General features: G+C 39.8%; 1 protein-coding gene and 1 long non-coding RNA gene across 4 annotated transcripts in view; both read right to left on the bottom strand.

The window, feature by feature from the left end:
- LOC113535448 (uncharacterized) overlaps positions 1 to 356 on the bottom strand; it is a 33,913-nt gene extending 33,557 nt beyond the window's left edge. For both annotated transcript variants that reach the window (XR_008303994.1, XR_003403597.3), the window contains exon 1: positions 24 to 356. This is a non-coding gene — a long non-coding RNA (uncharacterized LOC113535448). The remainder of the gene's footprint in view (positions 1 to 23) is intronic.
- A 532-nt stretch (positions 357 to 888) lies between these two features.
- tsc1b (TSC complex subunit 1b) lies at positions 889 to 23,358 on the bottom strand. 2 transcript variants are annotated; one of them, XM_026929101.3, is made up of 22 exons: positions 23,260 to 23,358; positions 19,933 to 20,166; positions 19,347 to 19,450; positions 18,607 to 18,759; positions 18,184 to 18,328; positions 17,309 to 17,463; positions 17,037 to 17,110; positions 16,177 to 16,355; positions 15,858 to 15,976; positions 14,289 to 14,454; positions 13,524 to 13,642; positions 12,923 to 13,019; positions 12,611 to 12,706; positions 11,906 to 12,473; positions 10,780 to 10,823; positions 9,196 to 9,362; positions 8,194 to 8,376; positions 7,932 to 8,042; positions 6,824 to 6,946; positions 6,373 to 6,560; positions 5,456 to 5,629; positions 889 to 5,288 (listed from the first exon to the last, which is right to left on the bottom strand). In XM_026929101.3, exons 2-22 carry the CDS (start codon positions 20,039 to 20,041, stop codon positions 4,742 to 4,744), a joined length of 3,621 nt encoding a protein of 1,206 aa, XP_026784902.1. In that variant the 5' UTR covers positions 20,042 to 20,166; positions 23,260 to 23,358; the 3' UTR covers positions 889 to 4,741. The 2 variants fall into 2 exon arrangements, with proteins under 2 accessions (XP_026784902.1, XP_034167256.1); XM_034311365.2 differs by having other exon boundaries at positions 23,200 to 23,260.
- Between the last annotated feature and the right edge of the window lie 824 nt (positions 23,359 to 24,182).

The following is a 24,182-nucleotide window of genomic DNA, read 5'->3' on the forward strand; positions in this document are numbered from 1 at the left end:
TTTTAGAGCACATGTATAATTACCTCAAACAGACTTGAAGAATTTTAAGTCATTACTTTCAGTAACTATAAAATGGATCCATGTAGCAACCCAGGGGCCAAAACCAGTATCTACTGAGCTTTCCTGTTGAACTCCCTGTTTAAATAAACCGCACCATTAACAGATCTAAACATTTAAACACTGGGCAGCGAAGCTGACATCAGTTTTGCTCTGGTAGGTGTTTTTTCCTTCACCTGCTGAACGGAAAACAACAATCAGTTTGTTTATTGTGCAGCAGTGCAACAGCGCCCTCTGGTGTTCACGATGCAGAACACACTACTGCACAGCTGAGAATACAGATGCAAGTGTGTATGGAAGTGTTGCAGAATGGCATCAAGTGGTTTCAGTCATTCAGCAAAGCACACAAGCCAATGGCTGTCACTAATACTACTACTACTACTACTAATAATAATAATAATAATAGTAATAATAATAATAATAATAATAATAATAATGAGGAGGAGGAAGAGGGAAAGGGAAGGAATGAGGGAAGGAAGGAAGGAAGGAAGGAAAGGGAAATGAAGAGAGGGAAGGAACAAGTGAAGAAAGGAAGGAAAGGGAAAAGGGGACAAAGGAAAGAAAGAAAGAAAATGAAATAATGAAAAAGTAAATCAAAAGAAGAAGCAAGAAACAAAGAAAGTAAAAAAGCAACCAACCAAGAAAAGAAGAACAGAAAAAAGGAGCAGAAGAGTATGAAAACACCAGAATAAACAGAAAACTAAAAGATGAAAAAAGTGCAAGAAATTAAGCATGAAAGAAAGCAAAAAAAGAAGACAAAAGTATGGAAAAATAAGAATTATATGGGAGGTATAACACTGGAGTAAAAGTAACCGAGTCAATTCCACATGCTATAGTGCAAAACATGACGATTTTATTTTCATCTTTCACAGTCAACACAAGCAAATGCTTTATACTTTATGAACTTCCTCCTCCATAACAGGAGGTCCAACTGGCCTGCTCCATTCAGCTCACTGATTGTACCGTCCATCTCGCTGTGTCACTTCCTGTTGGCATTAAAGTTGTACATGCTGTAGATAGCAAGGCAGAAGGGATGACAGCAGATGTCAAGAGGACAACAGGATTTCTGCAGTTCAAACAGAGACACAAAGTCCACCATCATGTCATTACTACAGCAAATACCAGCACTTACAGATGTGACCTCGTGCCCGGTGTTAGAGCACGTCCGTGTGCTGTCCCGTGCCTTTGTGACTGTGCTGTAGCCATTATTGATTTAGCAAACTTCCAATAAAACACAGACAAGACCGTTCATTCATTCATACTGGATGAGACAGAAATTGAAAGTAGGCATGTGCCGATAATCAAAACACAAATCATTGTTTTCATGGATACCTTAAAATATCGTCAACACCCCTGTGTTCCAGCGTTTCTGGGCAAGACTGAAGGCAACATCAATGCATCACTTACTCAGGCCTTTATCTTAATAGCATACATGGTGATAAAATTATAGTGATTATAATCATTTATCACTATACCACAGTGCTGTGGAATTTTCAAATCTGATTGCTCAGAAGGTGTTGATTAATTTTATGTAACAGCAGCTCTACAGCCTAGTTACAACTGGTTTATAACAGACACTCCACACAATCCAAGACTAATAATAAACTGATTAAAAGTGTTATTTAACAGAGAAGAGCATGTAATCACTGATAAAGAAAGAAAGAAAGAAAGAAAGAAAGAAAGAAAGAAAAAAAAACAACAGAAAACAAAAAAGCAACCAAGAAAAAAGAGAATGGGTCATGGAAAAAGCAAAAGAAAAACAAACCAAAAAAAAAAAACAATAAAAGAAAACCTGAATGATTTTTAAGGAATAAAAGAAAGAAAGAAAACAAGCATGAAAGAAACAGAAAGGAAGGAGAGAAAGAAAAAAAAACAAAGCAAACAAACAAGTATGAAAAAAAACAATGATGGAAGGAATAAGATGAAAGGAGTCTCCAGTATTAGTAACAGTCTGTAGTTTTCCGCCACTGCAAAGTCTTCAGGAAAGAGGACTTGGTGTGCTGCATTTTTTAAATCTTATTAACTTCAAGAGAGATATAAGAGGTAAGGAAACGACTTTACAGCTGCTGTAACGTAAATGAGAACAGGAACTAACTTGTTTTGTGGACTTTCCACAACATTAAATGTAACTATAACTATAAACTAAAATTACAATGTGTTCGTTAATGAATAAAACCTGTAACAGTTGGCAAATTGCTGTGGTATAAAAGAAATACAACATTTTGGGACATGGCATTATTTTCCATCATCATGCCCCAAAGTGTTTTATTCCTTACTTGGCACATGTCTAATTGAAACTGATGTATGTCTTGTGTGCATTCATTAAAATCTGAATGTGATATGAAAACACAGAGAATATTAAAACTTTAAGCAAACATAAAACGTTTCTAGTGCACTAAAATACCGGCATGGAGTAATGTCTGGCTGAAAATTGGTATTTTGAAGACAAAATTACAGTAAACGTATGAAACACAGGTATACTGAGTGAAACGGCGTTCATCTGTGTCAGTTTTACTGGACTGAAGTATCAATTTGCTCCGGCAAAACTGATTGAAATGTAAGCAAATGACCTCTGATTAGTTCTCATTTGGATTTGGGCAACACTATGACATAATATTTATACTGTGATAAATTATATTCTATTTTTCTGAATATCATGGGTAATGTTGATTTTTTTTTTTTTTATTCCATTCACTGGATGTTCAAATGGATGTTATTCCCCTTTCTTTGCTGAATTACTGATTTTTGCAGACATTCAAAAAACTATATACCTGAAGACTGATCACAAAAAAAATAATTTTTATAAACATGGCAATACTAGTTTTGCTGGCACTTTCTTAGCAAACCTAAATAATAATACATATTTTGTGTATCATGAGAACATCTTAAACTGTATGTTAGTGCAATGATTTTTGCCACCAGCATTTTAAATATGAAAACTGTAATAAAATACGAGACCTAACCAGATAACAAGGAATACTTATTGGGCTCAGCAGTTTGCCTGCACTTTAGAATTATAAACCAGAGAGGTTCTGACTGAACTGTGAAGTATGTTATTGAAGTGTTAGTATACCTATACTGATTAATACTTTTTTTTTTTTTTTTTTTTTTTTTTAACCAATAAGAGTTATTTCTCAGATTAAGGCCTGATAATATCCCCAAACCAGGACATATTTTAGTTGTAAAAATAAGAGATGTAAGAGTGTAAATGCCTTCATGGTTGGTTAACATTAGCGATTTTCTGTAAGACAGCTTGGAACTTTGGCTCGGCACCAAATCTCAATCTAGTACTATCCACATCCTGGCTGAATACCCGTGTTGATTTTAGTTCACATAACATTAACCGTGAGAGTACTAGGAGTTTGGAGTTCTGCAGGTTCAGGTGACTAGGAATGGGTACCATTCAATAAAATACTGGTTAAAATTCACAAATTAATTTTTGGGCATCTAGTTTGTTGGTGAAATGTGTTGCATCGTCAAATCTGTCTCCCTCAAAATTGAGTGTAAGACACAGCCAGTTTGATGTAATGGCAGCGTCGACCCAAACAAAGCCAAGGGTGCCAAAACTTTAATCTCGCTAAAAATAGAGCGTATGTTGATCACTAATGTTATCAGATGATGCAAGGAGTCATACATTTTCTATGGCAGAATCACAAATGGCTTTGTTTTATGCCTGAAGTGCATGCCATCAGTGTTATACGCTGTGTAGTGAGCACACGGTGAAAAGAAAACTATTTGAGATTCATATTGAACTTGAAAATGGATTTAAAATGTTAAAAGAGAGAGAGAGAATGTGGCCATTGGAAAGTGATTACAGAGATATTATCAGGACGATTCTGTGACTAGTTCTGTTTGACCAATCAGAGGTCTCTGAGGGCTCCCGGCTCGAAACGAATGCTATCTGGGGAAGAAGGGTAACTATATTGAGCATGGATACTTAGCAAAGTAAACTTGACTCTTGGTGGAATTACCTTGCTGTGCTGTGGAAAAACTCTATATGACACTAAGACAGATACGGGTATGGTCTTGGCTGAACTGGCATTGCTTTTAACTTGTTAAAATCGTGGGTTTTGTTTCTTGCATTTCACGGATGTTAATACTTCTAAATTAGCAAAAACAATTTGCAAAAGTTGGGACATCATGGAGAAAAAAAGACAAAAAAATAAATAATTTTAAAACTCTAGTAATATAAAAAAAACACTTTCTCTCCTTCTTTTACACATGCGATATGCATGATTTCGGCACATAAAAAAAAATCAGCTGGTTTCAGGTTAAGTTCTTTAAGGGGTCAAGAACACACTGTTGCTCCTCCTTGACACAAGAAGGCCAATCGTTCTCTTATCACACTGTCCCACTGTGGAGGCACTCGTAACCCCAAAATCACTCCACTCCACACTGTACTATCGACTGGCACTCATTGATGATACTGCTAATTTGATGTAAGGTTTTGTAAGACTGAAAACGAGGGAGAAAATAAAGAAAGGTTTTATCTCTACACAGGAAGACACTTGAATTCTGGCCCCGATCCAGTTTGGAGACGAGAAACATGAGCTGAAAGTTCCAAATCCTGTTGTCCACTTGAAGAAGGATGAACACTGAAATCAAAAAAAAAAAAAAAGAGTCCTGCGTAATCCGATGTCAGCTTGCAGCTTCCTTCATCTACTAGCGACTTGCTTTTCTCTCTCTAGCTGTGCTCCTGATGAGTTTCATTATAGTCCATGATATGTAGCTGTTGCTGTCTCGGCCATCCTGCTTCCCGTTTTGATGCTCTCTGTAAGACATCAGGCTCTTTAGCAGCCATGCTGGAGGCATGGCCGTGTGTGGAAGAGGCGGGGCCTGTCTTTACTGCAGTCTTTACTGAAGGCTCCACACAGAGCTCAGTCTTCAGGCCCTGTGATAGGCCAGTGAGCTGTGGGCGGGGAGCATAATCCTCGTCACACTGACTCTCGCTCTTGTTGCGGAAAAGTTCCCGCGCCCGCATGCCCAGGAAGCTCTTGGCACTGGGGTAGGAGCCAACGGTGAGGGAGGGGGTGGAGGAGGGCACCACAGGGCAAGCAGGGGGTGGTTCGACCAGCATGGGCGGGGGCGTGGCTCGACTGCCATTTAAGGACTTAGACTTGGGGTCAGTGGAGCCGGCTTTGGCTTGACCTGATGAGAAGCCGTTCCTGTGTGGCGATGACTTGCCACACTCTTTAGAGGCTGTTTTCATTGGTCCATCTGATGCCACCACACTGTGAGAGACCAATGAGAGGGCAGAAATGATATGTTGGTCTTATATAATACAAGTACATTTGAGTATCATACTTTGAGATCGGTTGGAATTCAATCTTTTAATCCATGTATGTGTGATTATCTGTGATGAAGCAGTGATATGAAGCAGATGAACCTGTATCTGTACCTGGTCTGTGTGGGACAGCAGCAGTCTGTGGAATCCCCTGCTGATGAAGCTACAGCAGTGGCAGTGGGAGCCTCCATCTCCAGCCTGCTGTAGAGCTGCAACAGCTCCATCTGCAGGGCCTGAGTCACACGCCTCTGTGCTTGGTACCTACTTTCAGAAGCCTTTAGCTCCTCCCTGAGGGTGGTAAGAGGAGAGAGGAAGATTAAGAGGTAATTTGCAAAGAGCAAACTAGCCAAACCCCACAGGACCACACAAAAGGAAAGTAACAAGAGACCAGACTGGCTTGGTTATACAAAAACATTCCATCTTTCCATATTTAACTTGAAACTTCAACACAAACTTAAAAATTGTAAATATAGACTGGAACTGCTATTTTGCCCAACTGTTTATTTAAAAGGAGTTTATTTAAAAGGAGTTTATGCAGCACAACAGTGTTGCAAGGATATAAAGATTTAGGCATGTATTAATGGAAATTTATACATGTTAAGCTATAGGACCCTCATTGGTCTAGTGCAAAAACTAAAGAAGCAAACATTGGACAATGAACAGATTTCATCTAACTAATTAAATTTGGATATAGGGAAATTTGTGTCTGACACAAGTCTGACATATTTTCACTTATTCTAAAGCAATTTTAACTACTGCTTTAACAACTCAAATTTATAAGGAAGAGCCTGACATTGACCAGGCATTTAGTATATATACTAACCACACAGTGAAGCATGGTGGTGGGAGCATCACACTGGGTTTTACCCAGAACTTTGTCCCAGACTTGATTACATAGCTCCTAGTTTGTTTTGATAGCTCCTTGTTTGCTTTAGTACATTTTTATTTGCAAATAATTTTGCTTTATCTACAATGATTTTTTCCTCCCACTTCTTCATTATGAAGTTGTTTCTGCCCATGTGCATCCGTACTTAGCCTGTCCCTTGACGTCTTCCAGGAACTTCTTCTGCTCTGCGATGAGGTGCTCTTTCTTGGATAGTTGCGTCTCCAGCTCAGCCACTCTCTGCTGTGCCGCATCCAGCTTCTGACACTGCAGCAGCAGATTCTGCTTCAGCCGCTCCACCTCCTTCATCGAAGACACCTGCACCATCTGCACCTCCTGCGCAATACAGAATTGTGATTTAGAGTAATAAATGCTAGATGGTGATTCTACTGTTTTGTACATTGTCCTTGTCTGGTCACATGTTGCAGTGTGTTTGTACTACTGTGTACAAAGCCTCTGTATTTTCTTCTATACTGCACCCTGGTCCCAAAAGAGCGATATTTCCTTCCAGTGTATGTGTGTATATGGATGGGATGACAATAAAAACTGCCTTCTCTTGACAGCAGTGCTATATGTGGAAAAGCAGCTCTCCTGTGTACCTTGCTGAGGTCTGGACTTGCTTGTTGAAGCTCTTGCACACACAGTTTATGGGCTTCCCCCAAAAGCAGCAACTGTCTGCTCATGAAGCTCAACTGCTGCTGTGTGCTCTCACTCGAGGACAACTAAACAGGAAATGCAAACACAAACATATAAGGAAAACAGAAGAGAATGTGAGTATCATCATTAAGTAAGGGAAAATAAACCAGAAATCGTATATAGGGATTACAGATATTGCTGTCACAGGTTCTCCTGATAAATTACTACAGCAGTGTAGAGCAAAGAGTTTTGCATTTAAATCCTACCAGGACTAATTCAGCCATATGGTGTGGTGTTAGGCAAACCAACAATGTATACACTACTTCTGCAAGTGTCCCCCAAAGGCTTGCATGGATTTTCAAAGTGAACATTTTCATTGATATGTTACATAAGTAAGGAATAAAACAGGTTGGGGTGTGCTGTTATAGGAAAATAAATAAGTGACAGTATAGTGTGATGAAGCCTAACGAGAAGAACTTCATTACTTTCCTATAAAAGAATGTCCTGAAGTGTTTTATTCCTCTTACACCATAAAAGTGTTTTATTCCTCTTACACCATGGGAATTAGCTGTTACAATAGAAATGTATTAGAATGAGTGTAATAATATAAACCTCTCATTTTCCTTGCAGCCAGAACTAGTCAGAGCTGCCATTATAGAAAATTACAACCTGTAAAACTCATATTAATCTTCATTAATGTTTTGTTTTGGTTAACATTTTTAAAAGCCCATTATAATGGTGTGGTTTTTATGATGTTATGATGTTGAGTTCCCAGCAACAGCAATGCATTTAGCATGAAACTGGTAAATGTGCAAAAATGTATAATTCAGCAAAAAAGATGAACAAATTGCTTTAATTTACTTATTGGCTTCTACAGGTGAGTCCAAACAAAAACAACCGCAACATTTGGCCTGATTGTTCAAGACTTTCAAAACAGTCGTTCACATATCTCTACTTCTGGTTCCTTCGAATATGATGATACAGTCAGCTATCTAGGTTTCTGATGTGTATATCTATGGATGTTACTTTACCTCAGTTTTAAATCTGCAGTATGGAGTGTTGTGTCTTTACCTTGGTGGTGAGCTGATTCAGCTGGTGCCCCGTATGGCACACCTTGTTATTCGCCTTCTGTAGCTCAGCCTCCATCTCCCCCATCCTCTTCTGGCACTCCTGCATCTTACTCTGATAAAAACACACATATCGAATTATACATTATTAATGACTTCACATAGGATTTCATAAAGTTAAGTCGGGTTTGAGAGTTTGCTCCTAAGTGGGTAATGATACAAATTCCACAAGAATAAAAAGCGTAAGTGTGTGTCTGAATACTAACCTGTAACTCCTGGTATTTGGTGTAGTAGTCATCGCGATCCTGCTGAAGTTGGCAGATCTGACTGTGTAGGCACGTGACCACAGTCTCCCGTTCATCCCAGAGCTGCCTGTAGCGCTGCTGTTCCATGTGTAGGCTCTCACGCAGAGACATGATATCCACACACTGCAGGTTCAGCTGGTCCTTCTACAGACACACACATACGCGCAAATGAAAGCGTCAGTTCATGATGCACTTTGGTTATTCCAGGCCATAAGTTTGTAAGTATTTTCTGAGAGCCGTTTTGTACCGTTATCATTCCGTATTTTGTAAAAACATTCCTTGGTTTGAAAACAAGGTTAGTTGTTAATCATATATGGCGATACGGGGAGTGCATTTATATAAATCTGTGTGGCTGTGTATGACTGCAAAATTTTAACCACAAAAAGTGTAAAAGCTTACTTTATAGAAGGATTACAAAATTAGCACAAGTGCGTATCTGATCTGTAGTCCGGTCCATGTCAGATGTTGTACATAATAATGAAGTACATGAGTATAAAAAACAGTATGTATGCAGACTTCTACTGAAAAAACTGGCCTTTACCCTTGGTACATTTACCCTAACTGACCTATTTATCAACACAGCATTGCAAAATACACCAGTAAAGTACCACCAATAATGAGTAACCACAAATGAGTTTTCCACATCCTGCGTACTTTCCCCTTCTTTGAGTTGGATTTTCCGCCTTGTGAATTTTATTTGAGTTTGGTCTAAGTGTAGTTTTCAGTTGTCTCCCTATCACTGTAGAAAGGGGTCCAAAATCGTAAATTCTACAATTAAACCATACGTTGCTGCGTCCGTATTGGCTGCCAAATTGTATTCTCTCAACACCTGGGCTACAGCCACTAATTGTACATGGATGTGTAACTGATACAAGTGAGAGAAGCCACAGTGTATACACAACTTAAAAAATTGTTAACTCAGTGTAATTGCTAAGATGTTAGTGGATTGTATGGGGTGTTCACCATTGCATTATTCTGTTCCTTCAATGCAGTGGCGTTGATGATTCTGCGCAGTAGTCGGCGGTTTCGCACTGCATGCTGCTCACGCTTATAACGCTCATACAACAGCTGGTTATGTAGCAACAGCAGCTGACTGCGCAGCGTCTGGAGTTCATCCAGAGGTGCAGAGCCTAGAGAAAGAAAGAGAGAGAGATGAAACGATAGAAAAATTACAGACAGAAAAGTCAGGGAATATTTTAGGCAGAAAGAAAAGACAGGAATGGGAGGTTATAGAAAAGGAGAGTAGAGGGAACAGACAACAGAGAGTCTGCAGAATTGACAGAGATGAGAAAAGTCAAGAGAATAAAAAAGCAAAACCCAATAAAACCTGTGGGAACCAGGCCTGAGGACTGCTGCTGCTACAGCACGCTCACACTCACACACCGACATCTTTCTGTACAAAGTGACTCATATAACTTGCATAACTGCAGGGCTTTATTTAATTCCAATATGAACAGCCTGCGCTGTTTTTCCCACCACAGTCATCATCTGGATGTCATTAAACCTGGAGTCAGCGCCCGGTCTCATTCAAAAATACTTATCCTAATCACTTTTCCCACTTAGGTAAAATTCATGTGAAAGGGGAAAGCAAATATATTTTGCAACATTTTTTGATAGGAGTTGTTGTAGGATTTAATTCAGAACTGATATTTATATTTAGAAGTAGGTTTGTCGCAATTATGAAACATTAATGGTCATTAATAAAGCATTTAATTGTGTGAAAAATGCTTCTTCTATAATATAGGCATGAAAGTAGTGTGTCAATAGACATGCTGTATACAGTATATTGTGAAGAACAACATTTCATTGATAATGAATTTTCAACCTATTACTGAAATGCATAAAGATGTGATGTAAGGAATAAATATAAGAAAATAATCAAAAATGAAGTGGTGTGATGCTGTGATGCTGCCCAGTGCAAAACAGAGCTACTCTTACCATACCAAAATTGATTATTTTCCTATAACAGCACATCCCAAAATGTGTTATTCCTCTTATACCACAGAATTTATTTGATTATTTAAACAATGGTACAGTTGTTATCTGTTTATAGTAACATTAACAATGGCAGGGTGATTTGATTATAAGTAAATCATTAAAAATGGACTTTAAGCAACATTTTTCAACAGTGATGAGAATTTCTGCTTGACTTACATCTTTATATGGAAAAAACAACTACAGCCTTCAAACGTTTCATCCTGATAAACTCAAATAATTGCTATTAAGCATTAGTTAAAATATATTATCCTGATCATGGATGTTTTGTGATGAAAATGACATTTTGTGTGCACTGCTGCCTGTTTAAGAAAAATAAAGCCTATGCCCAAACCTGAGTCACAGACAGTATGACTAGTGGTGACTCCACTTTTTCTGGGTCTGCTGATAGGGATCATGAAAGAACATTGTACACTCCTTAAGTATAACCATGTTTTGGGCAGATCAGACAGATCCTGCGAATATACAGCAATGCCCTGCAGTGAAAAGCACACAAGAACAAGATTCCTATCCTCACAAGGTAACCAAATGCTCTGCCATTATGTTGTTTACCTCCAAAGTGAGTCCAGTCAGCTGACTTGCTTGGCAGGGGCAATCTGAAAGAGATTATATAAATGAGGTGATCAGTGAGGTCAGCAATGTGACAGCGTATTGAGCACACACACTTCGGATCTGGCGGCAAGCCCACAAATCCTCCTGACTTGGGCTTGGCCATATCATGGCTTGTACGAGTCCATCTCCGGTTCAAAACAATTACTCAGCTATGCAGAGCAGTGTTAGAGAGAATGTAAAGGAAAAAGAGCGAGGGGGGTGAGAGAGCATGTGAGAAGCTCTGTTTGTTGTGTACTGACACTGGTGTTGTTGAGGACTTGGCTGCAGTGGAGGAGGAACAGCACAGTGGCTGCAGTTGTTCTGGCATGAAGAGAGACCAGCAGGTCACAACAAGCCTACAACAGACTTTTTTTTAAGTAAACAATCAGCTCCAGTTACACCAGGGGTGTCCAAATAATTTGCACAGGGCCAATGCAGCTGTAGATTTAAATCCCAAACAAGCAGGAGTTACACCCAAATCCACATGCTTAATCAATCTGTCTCAGCAGATAAAACCTGTACTTCTGACCTCCATTGTACATTATGTATGAAATAAAACACAACAGGGCATACTGTGGTTTTTTTTTTAATTTTCAAATAACAGCACATCCCAAAATGTTTTACTCTTCTTATACCATAGCAATTTGCAAACAATTACCATTTGTATTAATTTTTAAAAAACAAATGGCACATTGTACTATTTTTCATTTTATAGTTCCCTTTAATGTTGTGGTATGTCTGCAAAACGAGCCAGTTCCTGTTATCACTTATTTTATAGCAGCTATTAATAGTCATTCCCTCACCAGCCTCTCTTTTTACCTTTCACTTGAAGTTAATGAGATGAAAATAAAGCTTGTCATGTTACTGAGAAACCACAAAGCCCTTCATTCAGAATACTTTCTTGTGTTGGAAAACTTAACAGCTTTACCTCTGACACTGGAGACTTGTTCCATAATTGTTAAATATACTGTATGTTGCCTCACAGAAAACTGCAACATATCAACATTTACACATTTTCCCCTCTTCTTTGAGTTTGATATTTTGCTAAAATATGTCTTACAATAACTCCTATAAAGTTTTTCCTTACCGCTTCAGCACCCTGTCATGAGCATCACTGCCTTGCTGCACCAGGCGATCAAGCACCTCTAGAGGAGATGCTGACATTACTCCATGGCCTTCATCCGCCACTCCCACCATGCCTTGCATCGCCGCTCTCTCCAGTGCCTCTGAGCTCCTGCGGCTCATGAACAGGGAAGCGGCACGAGGCAGTGCCAGGTCAAAGAGAGCCTCATAAGGCAGTGATGGCGGTGCTGTGCCTGGACTGGGTGAGTGTGGTGTATTTTTCAGAGCCTCATCCTCTGCGCTGGGGCTGTGGTGCCGCAGTTCTATTGGGGTGAAGAGTGGCTGGAAGGACCATGGCTGCTCCTGAGACGCCGTACGGCTGCCTGGGCCTCTGCACCAAGCCCGCATGTCGATCTTATCAGGCGTGGAGACAGCATGGTGGGGGTCACGGAGGTGGGTGAAAGTTGGTGGGGGCTTCTCTTGGGCACCAGTGAGAGTCTCTGTGGTGTGGAAGAAGGGAGAGTCAAAGCCACGTGCGCCAGATGTGTCCCGCTTCTCATCGGTCAGCTTCATCAGCTCCTCTGTGATGGCAGCTGTGGGTTACCATTTAACAGTCAGGATGTTGTATCAATCTTGCAGCTGGAAGTCATTTCTAAAATCAAAAAGCTACAATTTCTGGCTAAAAAAAAAACCAAAAAACAGAGGAAGTAAGACAGACTCCAGTGCCTACCCTCCTCCCTCTCCTTGCCCAGCCGCAGCTGCTCCTGCTCCTTCATGTAGACGGATAACTCGGTCAGTGTCATGGACATGTTCTTAGCCCCGCCATCTGATTCAGACGGAAAACACAAGAGCCAAAGTCACGCTAAACCCTTGACTAATCCATCTCAAATATCTCAATCACCCAGTGTGCTCAATCAGCAAAGCTACTGTGCAAACAGCATAATCTCACATACAAATACTTCCATGTAAGATCCATTTCCATCTCTCAACAAGTAACACATTTTTATGCTTCCAATTGTGATGGTCATCTTTGCATTCATACCTCTGTGATTGGTCACGTCACCCCCTGATTTCTCAAGATCTCTGATTTGCTCCTGCCTCAGCAAGGGTGGTTTGGTGGGGTCTACAGGTCTATTATCCTAAAAAGAAAAGGATGATACATCAAATTACATTTGATAAACTATAAAATGGTCTTTTATAGTGTCACATAAGGACACCAAAAACAAAATCATAATGCTAAATATTTCAAAAATTCTCTGTGCATTGTATTAATATTATATTAAATCACTGGTGCCGCTACACTGTGCTTATTTGTTCACTTCTCAATTCTGATTGGCCAGAAGGTGTTGATTAAAGTCCTATCACAGTACAGCTTGGACAGTAGCCCCAGATGTTAGGTTTATATTACTGCACTTATTCTAATATGTTATCGTTTCTGCTGTAACAACTTACATGAGAACTTGTATGGTGGATGTTCTATATATAACTTCAAAGCTGTATTAACGCCAGAATGGTAACAGTAACTCCATTTCATATTTGGTTTCACGCAACCCCAAATTGTGATGCAGTGTTAAACGTACAGTTGAAATGGGACAACTATTGAAATTGGGGGAAGATAAAGCCTGAAAGACAGAGCCAATTACCTTCCACTGCAGGCTAGGCGTACTGTGGGTTAAGGAGGCAGAAGGTAGCTCGTCTGAGAGGCTGGGAGGAGGAGATGATGCTGCTGGAGTGCTGGAACATGGGGTGCCTTTACCACCTCCTATAAGAGAAAGTCATAGGAATATAAGCATGAATTGTATAACAAGATGGTTCATATATGCTTCTGCCATTTATTTTCATTTCATAATAGGAAATCAGAAAACAGGAAACAACCCTTTAACAAGAAGTACAAAATCAGCACAATGACATTGATGAAATAAAAAGAAACTTGTACATGCCTGTGAAACATCAATCCTTTTTTTTTGCAAGCTAATGCACTGCACCGCAGAAATTAAAGTTGCAGTTTGTAATTATTAAGTGTGTTTAGATTGATACTATCTATAGAATTAATAAGCCCTGTGATTCACCATACTACTGTGCAATGGATCTCACTGGTGTTTTTGTTTCTCTTTTAGGCTTATATTTATATTTTTCGGGCCCTGAAATTAGCCAGGCACCCCTGCAAAGGGCCTTCAAAATTTTAATCAGTGGATTATTATGAAAATTTTCATGAAAGCAAATGGGTCACATATACAGTTAGAGATATCTGAGTAGCTGTTTTTAGTGTTTCAATTATAATGTTACTGCATTACACTTGAGCACATTTTGTCATTGTTCTGCACACTAGAAACAGTCTTGTTAGTTCTGTTATTTAGAGTACTGCATTCAGTTAACAGTTGTGAAATTCAAGCAGCCTGAAGACCTACCTGGTGTGCTGTAAAAGCGACCAGATAAGTGAAGTGCACTCTGGGATAGCTCAGGGTTCGGTGACATTCCTCTTGAGGAAGGCGGGGTGGCCATCCCACAGAGGGAAGAGGGGCTCCAGAGAGTGTCCTTAACGCCATAGATGAAGTTGAATTCACATGTAGAGCTCTGAAGATCACATAAAAATAACACCATCTGATGGAAACTATAAACATGAACATCTGCAAAACTATAAACATATTTTTAATCAAAATATTAGTCAACCTTTCATAGCTTATATAAAAGTTTAAATGAAAGTAAGCTACAATTACAAAATATCTCTTATTTATAAGTAGTGCTAAATGTAGGTGCTTAGTCTACACTTAGTCTAGCCCAATTTTATCACAGTTTACATAATCATCTCTTTTCAGAGTAAAACCAATGGACAGATTAAAGATGCAGTCAGTGATTTTAGCAGGTGTTAGTCTCTATTAAACTGAAAACATAGGAAGCTCTCTGCACATTTTGTAATATTTGTCAAAATTATTTTCATATTCCACCAGCTGTTAATAAAACACTAGCTCCCCAGGCTCTGTAAATGATAGGAAAAAAACACCAACATCCATCCAATCAGTACAAGGTGCTCTCTACTTGTTGGTATTTTAATTTAATTTTGAGCTTCAAAACAACTAGGGTTAGGTGTGCCTGTCAGTCCCAGTGTAGGCGCGGCCTCTGTGCCCGGAAGGAGGCGCGGCCTCTGTGCCTGTCAGTCCCAGTGAAGGAGGCACGGCATCTGTGTGCGGAAGAAGGTGTGGCCGTTGTGCCTCAAGGAGGCGTGGCCTCTGTGCCTGTCAGTCCCAGTGAAGGAGACATGGCCTCTGTGCCATTCCTTCAATCAACAGCCTTTAAATTACATTTTAAACATTTGATTTAATTCATAGCCAATAAAGGGATCCTGTTTTCTGCATCTGTGATAAAAATGCAATCTGCCAGTTTTTAAAGATTATGGTAGAAACAACAGCTTGCAGATTTGTCAGTGTCTCATCATGCTGATCTGCTCAAATCTGAACCCTGCTGGTCTGTTTTCTCTGTTGGGTACAGTGGGTGAGGGGTTAAGCAGAATAAAATCCCTGCAAGGAGAGCATGGGAACTGGTGCCAGCATCAGCCTTGTTGCCAAAGCAACAGTTCCTGCGTCACCTCGCAGTGTTTCCGTTTTTAAAGCACAACACACCAACCCCGATGACTCAACGCCTCTTCTCTCTATTCCCCCCTCAGCCCCCCCTTTAACCCCCTGCCTCAGCCTGACTGCTGGAGAACAACGAGACGATTCAGGTTCCTCTGTGGAGATTGGGTGAGCTGGAGGTGATTTACAAACAGACTGACAAAGCCAATTCATCCAGAGTAAAACAACGAGAGGTAGGAGACACACAGAAACAACAGGCTGAATTCTTCCCTCTAGCCACAGTGAGCTACACAGAGCTAGCTCACCAAGCATCTGCAAGAACACTGTATCTTATGAAGGGATGGAACCGTGTAACCCAGGATAGGCCTCCAGAGTGGCTTTATTTAAAGAGGAATGAAAGATTCATACCGGCCGGTGGGTGCTGGGGGGACTGCGATGAGCCAGCTGTGTCCCTGAGAGAGAGGACAGCGGCAGAGGAGGAAGGACAGACTGCCGCGGTGTGGAATAGTGATTGGAGGATGAACTTCCTACACAGACAGACGAATAAAAACAACACAAGTCTGCTTTATTTAACAAAGTATTTATCAACTTCAATGCAAAAATTAAACAACGCCTAACAGTTAAGCAACAACGGACAACAAAACAAAACAAGCCGAATAACCATCATAACACAAAAAGTCAAAGCAATGAAAAGAAAAAAAAAAAAAAGATGCGAATGAGAATGTACCATAACTGCTGTGCAGGTCAGTGTAGGGACTGGCAGTGCAATCAGGGGCACGCATGTGCAGGTTGGCACAGAAGTGCTCAGGCAGGGTGGCATAGCCCTCTTCACAGGATGCCTCCCGAGGGTCCAGAGACACTTTGGCACATTCAATCACGATGTCATGGATCTCAAACCTCTTCCATCTACAGGTACAAAAAAGAAAGCATGAAAGAGTAGATGTGAAGTAAGGAAATAATAGAAAGGAAAAAAATGAGAGAAAAGGAAGGAAGGAAATGACAGAAAGGAAGGGGGTAAAGAAATGACAGCAAGGAAGTGAAGTAAGGAAATGGCAGAAAGGAAGGAAGGAAGGAAGGAAGGAAGGAAGGAAATGCCAAAATGGAGGTTAAGTACAAACATTAAAGAAAGGAAGTAAGAAAATGAAAGTAAGTAAATAAGTGAAGTCAGGAAATCTCAGAAAGGAAGGGAAGACAGAAAATGACAAAGTAATTTAAGAAAGGAAATAATAGAAAGGAACATAGCAAGGAAATGACAGAAACGAAGCGAAATAAGAAAATTACAAAGTAAGTGAATTAAAGAAATAACAACCAAAGGGGAGTAAGGCAATGAGAGAATTAAAGGAGGTAAGGAAATGACAGAAATGCAAATGAAGTAAGGTAAAGCCAGAAATCAAGTGACGTATATAAATAACAAAAAAGAAGGTAATAAAATGGCAGAAATGAAGTGAAGCAAGGAAATGATACAAAGGAAGGAGACAACAGTAGGTATACACAAAGTAAGGATTTAAGTAAGAGAAAGAAAATAAGATTTTGAAAAGAAAGATTTTGCTTTTTTATTGCATAATTAAAATAAGGGCAGCTGCTCACCTGGTAGGGTCCAGCTCATGGTCCTTAGTTCCAGTCACTAGTTCAGGGTGTATGCGGACGTGTTCCAGCATCGGCTAGGAAAAGCATGTAATATGTTTTTAAACACTGTTTCAAGATATGAAAAGATCAAAGGTCACAATGCAGCCCATGACAGAGTTAGTCCAACACCACTGATCATTTTAAACATAAGTGATTATTAAGGTGTAACTGTACTCGTCATTAGAATATTCTGTTTGGGCCGAACCTCTGCATGCTTTGATTTAATCCTGTACCTTAACCACCTCCTCGAACGTGTCCATGTTCTCCTTCATGCTGTAATGAGAGCGCAGGTAGGAGATGAAGTTGCAGGGGTACATGCCGTACAGGCGGTGGAAGAGTGAGTAGACGCTGGCGTGCAGGTGGATCAGGAACACCTCTGAAACGTGGCCTGCACAACCCAGCAAAGACGAGACAGTTCATGTTGCTGTACGTTTGTAACCTTTTTTATTCTATGGTATAAATTCTACACATTTCAGTTTCTAGACTGCTACTTCTGTAAAAAGCATGTGAGAATGTATCTGCTCAGTCTGCAGAGTTACACAGCATGTTTTCACTGAAATGCTTTTCCTAGCATTTATAATTTCCATTCACACATGCTGCTTTCATTTCAACTACAATAGTATGTAATTTTTCAGAAATAACCGATTTTTGTCATTTCATAGCTCTGCACATTACCATGATTGTTAATGGATATTTAAACTGATGTGTATCTAAACCAAAGACCACAAAAAAAATCCCAAATTTATTACTTTTTTACTACAAGCTTCTATTAAAGTCCATCTCACTGCCAGTTTCCCTCTCTGTCAATTTGTCTCTCTCTTTGTGTCCACCTCCGTGTCCATCCGTCTGTCCGTCACTCTCGTTCTCTGTCTCTCTCCTTTTCTCTCTGCGTCTGTGTATGTCTCTATGTCTCTCTCTGCATGTCTCTGTCTTTCTGTCTGTCCTCTACATCTCTTTCTCTCACACACTCACTGTCTCTTTGTCTTTCTGTCTCTCTGCATCTGTGTGTGTTTCGGTGTTTCTCTCTGTCAGTCTCTCTCTCTCTCCCTACGTCTCTCTTTCTCTCTCTATTTCTCTGCGTCTCTCTATCTGTCTTTGCGTCTCTCACCTGGGTTCCTTAGGTTCCAGGCAGCCAGGCGTCCAAAAACATCAAAAAACTCATACAGATGCTGCTTCCCTGCCTGAGGGATCATGGGTAACAGGGTGACAAGCACCAGCACTCCAGTTATGAGAACCACCACATCTGTGTCCGTCTGGTGCCAAGAGGAAGCAATAATAAACCATTAAAACAACAGTCAACAGTTGTATAACGTGCATCCACATAAATTCTGCCAGGTAATATTCCACTTTACTGTATAAACCTAAGTACATAAATTAGTCAATGTGTAATCTGCTTCACTGTACAGTTTGCATTAATACACTAAATTCGCGCAATGCGCAAATACGGTGTGACCGCTGCTTATGTAACTGAAAAAATGTTGTAGGATGGATTGGGGTGAGAGAAAACTCTTTAAAAAATCCTATAGCCCACCTTGAGACACTTGAGCAGCGAGAGCAGCAGAGGGTAGCGGGCGATCTTATGAATCCAGGACGGCTGTTTGCGCACCACGTGGCCCAGGAGGTTGAGGGTAGGCAGACGACATGCCGGCTTAGCCATGCACTCGTTCATCTTATCAAAAAGGTGCTGTAGAAGAGACAGGGAGAGAGGGACAATCGTTTTATGCTTTTTCTGCTCTTACACAATCACACTGACTCAAGAAGGGAATGTTAATTAACTGATTAATTGAATATAGAAGAGAAAACAACAAAATATGTGGAGCAGGGGTACTCAAGGGCTGACTGATGAATGCATGCTTGCTGAAAATTAGCTGAATTTATGGCTTTAAATCAAAGGTGAATCAGGACAGAGCTTGTGTATCAGAGGACTGTGTGTGTATGTGTGTGTGGGTGTCATGAAACAAAGAAACACAGCACGGTGACTGTCCAGTGGTAACTTTGAGAACCAGCCTTATGGAGTGTAAGAGACAGTTTTCATATCTGGTCATGTGACCAGGCAATTTTTTTTGGCAAATCTCCACCTTATGAATTGCATTTACCAGTAAGGTGAAAGCAGGCATTTAATGCCTACAACAAATCCTTCTACATATCACAGAAACGTGAACCAGCAGTGAGCAGAGAGGCCAAGCGTCAGCATGCAGCAACAAAATGTTCAAGTGGACACTTCCTCTAAACATGTTTCATGTGCTGTTTTATGTGAGATGAGGGATTCACCTTGTCATGTGGCTCCCTCACTGAACAAAGAATGTGCAATGCTGGACTCGAGTTGGTCTCCAGGAAATAATCCACCAAGCCATTCAGGAGCACGGACCCTCGTTCTGTAAAACAGACTACAAATATCAATCCCAAAAAAAAAAGCATACAGTCAAAATACAAAAGAATAGGTTTATTACAGGTTGAATAGTGGAAATCTTGAATGTTGTGGCCAAAAAAGTGCACAAAAATGCTCTCTATCACGGAGTGGAGCATCAGAGGGTTAAACTAAGATGATCTGAACTAGCATTAATGTACAAGAATTTTATCTGGTACGTTTCTAAAAAATGTTGTAAAAGGAGAAAACTTAAAAGTCAAAAAGCTCTGCGTGTACAACATAACTTCCTGTTATAAATTTGAAACCCGCTTATTGTACCAACCAAGGCAGACATAATACTATATGACTACACATTATCGAGAATCACTCTTCTTTAATATAAAACTCCACAATTTTCCGCCTTCATATTGAAACTGAAATGCGCAAAATCAGTGCAGCTGTCTAAGAGTCAGTGAAAACACTCAAGCGGGCTCTACCCTGGTGCAGTACCTGTATTGAGGTGTTCATTGATGAGACCTTTGATTTCCTCAAGCTGTTGGAGATCAGAGGTCTCCAGGAGAGGGAGCAGGTCGCCCACGTTGAGCTGTTCCCTGGCCATGGTGGTGGTGGTGGTGGTGGTGTAGGGGTCGTGGCCGAGGTGGAGGGGAGGGGCTTTCAGATGTCACTCTCTCTGCCTGCTGTCAGGGTCCCTGGGCCGCCCACCGACGCAGTCTCCAGGCACCACTGCATACACAGACACCTTTACTGGCTTTTTTACTCCCAAATGCAACACCAAATATTTGGAGTCCATCTAGTGGATGAAAATGTCTGTATAATAATAACACCACTGGTGTATACACCATCAAAAGAGATCCAAGGATTGCTGTTAGTTGTAAAATGACTGAATACTGAAAACGCATACATCGTGGCCTGCTGATTCTTATCATAAGCAGACAGGGGCTCAACATTTTCTCTCACTAAAAATAGAAGAGTAAAGCATATCATCATGAGAAATACCTGATGGATCACAACATTTAAGTTTGCTAACCAAATGACAAACTAAAAAAACACTGCGAAAAATTTGTTTTAATAATATTTAAATTTAACATCAAAATAAAGAAGATATAGCTTACAACATGCAATTGGGGGGAGAAATGAAACTTCCATTTTAAGACATTTTAACGTTCAATCAGCTTATTGTTACTGGTAATGTTCCAGTAATAGTTGAGTCAGTTGTGTTATAAAAGTACTACTCATAAAAGGGATGGCTTAGAAAGGCATATCATGGCGTAATTTATCACCACACTGCTGTTGAATTATTGAGAATTATTGGTTTAAAGGTGTTGATTAATTTTCTATAACAGCAGCTCTAACAGTAGAGCTGACTGTACATCAAATCACAGGTTCATATTAACATACTCGTTCTAATATGTTATCATATCTAGAGGAGTAAAACATTTCAGGATGTGCGATTATGGGAAAATGATCAACTCCAGGGTGGTAACAGTAACACAGCGTTGCGTCAGACTGCATCACACCTGTGTCTGAACACAGGACACAACTTGTCTTAAAGTTAATGTGCATAAATTGAAAGCAGGTGTTTGTAGACAGCTTTTTCTCAATAAGTCAGTATTTTACAGAAAATGGAGAACGTGTGCTTGGTATCGATACTCATCTCAATACTATATCTAGGAGAAATTCTCAAACATCTCAAGCACTGAAGACATTCTGACCATGCACAATATTTAGTTTTGCTAACAAAGCACCAACAAAATAGTGGAGCCATATTATGATAAACTAAAGTTCAGAGATTTGTTTTATCCAGTAGTTACAAGTCAAATAATTAGTATAAAAATAGATTTTAACACTAATCAATTACTTGTTACAGTGAGTAAAAATGGAGTGATACAGCAGACAACTCATGATACTCAGAGAAGATGTAAAAATATATAGCAATTTCGATATCCCACAACCTAAAGATATGGATATGTTCGTGCATTCCTCTAGACCCTTCCATGCATTCAACAAGAACATCCAAAATTCACCTACTTGAGCTCTTCAGTCACTTAACACACTTTGCAGATGCACGTTTTAGAGAGTTTCCATTCAGGAGGCTAAAGATGCCAAGATGTTATAGCGCCAGACAGACCTGGATGATCACAGAGTAATCCCCAATGAACTGAACTGTGCATCAGACGCAGTAAAAAAGCATTACGGCTTCCAGCAAGCGAGAGTCCAGAGAGCTCCTAGTGGCAATTAAAGGAAAACTCCACTTTGAAACACATTAAATATGTTTATGTGGAAATATTTCTGATGCGATTAGTGATTCTGATGCTAACGTGTTGGTCGGTGTGTCTGACGTTCTGACATAACAGAGGGACACTGCTGGGCGCAATTACGATAGCGTTTACCTGGAGAAGGAAATTCATTGATCTCAAATATAAGGTGTAATGGTCATTCTGTTTTGCTGTTAGCTCCAAAAAACAAAACTTCTTCTCACTCACCAGTTTTCAGCAACGTTCTCTGTTACATTAATAAGAAATCTAACGGAGAAGTAGTGAAGACAGCTCAGTCCACATGTCAGACTCCGGGTAACAAAATGCAACACAGCTATACGTTACAGTTGCACTTTGAGTTATAGTACAGATTCAGCTCAGCTAGATCTACGAGATGACGAGTGTGTGGTGTTGGCGGTAGTGACAGCATGAAAGTCAACGCTTCAGAAGCTGATCTGTTTGACCAGAGTGTACAGATGAGGAGGTGAGAGAGCTGGACAGATGAAAGCACTAAAGCGCTGCTGCATCACTCTCTTCAGGTAGAGATGAATCTATTTGCAGATAATCAAACAGCATTGTGGGTAATGCAGGAAAGCATTAACCAGAGTGAAAATAGAATAACATGTCAATGAAAAATGTTTTAAACTAAAAACAGTCAATTCATTACAAAAAATGGATGCCATGGAATAGCCTTTGTTAGTTATAAAGAGGAGTTATGCAAGTTGTTCAGTTTGGACTTTTCCTTTAAGCTCAAATGCAAGTTTCATTCAAACAGCAGATGTGATCTCATGGTCAGGTGGAGAAAATGACTCCATCTCAGAGATCCACTTAAACTGCTGATGGTCCAAAACTGCAATTTTGCTTGTAGTCACTCCTTAAAAACCATTAGACTTGTTTTGCAAGATGCACATTTTAAGCTGCAAATAAAGCGTCCTGTTAACAGATCAGCATTAGTTCTCATTATTTATAACATCTTTGTAACTGTAGTTTACTGAAAAGCATTTAGATTAAAAGAAATGACATGTTTTTGCTAAAGCTTGCTGACTGTAGCAGCTAGCACTAACGGGGCGTAAACAACTCCCGAGAACAATGCCCAGTTTAGAAACATTAACTAAATGAAAAAGAAGCCATTCCATTTTATTTCAGATAAAATCACACAAATGATTTGTTTTAACTACTCGCATTGGCATGTGTCAGTTTTCTCTTATTCGATTTACCAACCACATACATAAAATCAATGAGACCCACTAGCTAGCTGTTATTTCTCTGTCTGATACCAAATTGCTCGCTCTTCCCTATATAGGTGCACTACAAAGCCTAGAAAATAATGTGTTCTCTACTCGACGTAGTGGACTACACATCCAAGAAAGAGTCGTTTGGGATTTATCCCTCAGTCCCAAGCAAGCAGCAGTATTGACTGGTTTTGAGCTAATTAAACGCTAGTTAAGTACACACTGCAAATAAAACAGACTTTGCAACAGAACTCGAATATTTATATTACCTCATAACATGATGTTTAACACCACAAACCTCAACACAACAATAAATAAAGCCTGTTTACCCGTTAAAGCAACTGCACTCAACAGGGCGCCGCCATCTTAGCCGCCTCACACCCCTCCCACTGCAACGCCCTTCCGCGCCTGCAGAGAGAAAATAATCCTCAAGCATTATCACACATTATCAACACACAGAACCGCGTCGTGTCGTATTAAGCAACGTCAGGATGATTTTACAACCACATTGTATGAGATAATTCTCATGGCAAAGTCGCATTTTGATGTGAAAAGTTTTCTACCTAATTCTGCATCTGGGTCCTAGGTTGTTTTTCCAACGGGCGGAGGGATGCGATGCGGTTATGCGGTTTTTTTTTTTTACGCGTGACTCGAGCAATGTGCGCATGCGCGACTAATTAGTATAAATTAGAGTTTGTTGTCCAAATATCAGGAATTATGAGCAAATGAAAGGAAGTCAGTAAGTTATTTTCTTAATGCAGCCTTCTGCAGTTAGCTCCGGGTTGTGCAATTATTTTAATGGATTGGTTTTATGCAGCAAATGGTTTTATTATTGGTTTTATTAAATTATTAGTATATACTATATGTTATGGTCTGCACATACAGTGTATGATGCATTATGTAAAGCTTACATATGGAACCAATGCATTTGGTCATATGTATTTGAAACATTTCTTCCACATGACCCACATCAAAAACAGACTTAAAGAATGCAGGCTATCCAATGCACTTTTTTGCACAAAAATACATTTTTATATGGTGTTATTCTGCTGTTATTCTATTAAGAAAGGTTAAAATGTAACCTACAGCAAGGGTGCACCTCTTAAAGATCCTGAAACCTTACTAGTTTGAACGTCTACTAAAATAATATTTTGCTTTAGATGTGTGAGGAATATGGTGGCTTCAGAGCTCAAAACCAATGATTTTTTAATGTTATTTCGGGGCATAGATAACTTGTTTGTTGTATTAGCAG

Source organism: Pangasianodon hypophthalmus, chromosome 15, assembly GCF_027358585.1.
Source record: "Pangasianodon hypophthalmus isolate fPanHyp1 chromosome 15, fPanHyp1.pri, whole genome shotgun sequence".
Taxonomy (NCBI): Eukaryota; Metazoa; Chordata; class Actinopteri; order Siluriformes; family Pangasiidae; genus Pangasianodon; species Pangasianodon hypophthalmus.

What these genes read in the sequence shown, in the direction of transcription:
- tsc1b (XM_026929101.3), bottom strand. Translation starts at nt 20,041, where the DNA reads ATGGCCAGGGAACAGCTCAACGTGGGCGACCTGCTCCCTCTCCTGGAG. An exon ending in TCGCTTTTACAGCACACCAG is followed by an intron (nt 13,643 to 14,288) that starts GTAGGTCTTCAG and finishes TTTCTCTTATAG; the next exon opens with GAGGTGGTAAAGGCACCCCA. An exon ending in CGCCTAGCCTGCAGTGGAAG is followed by an intron (nt 13,020 to 13,523) that starts GTAATTGGCTCT and finishes TTTTCTTTTTAG; the next exon opens with GATAATAGACCTGTAGACCC.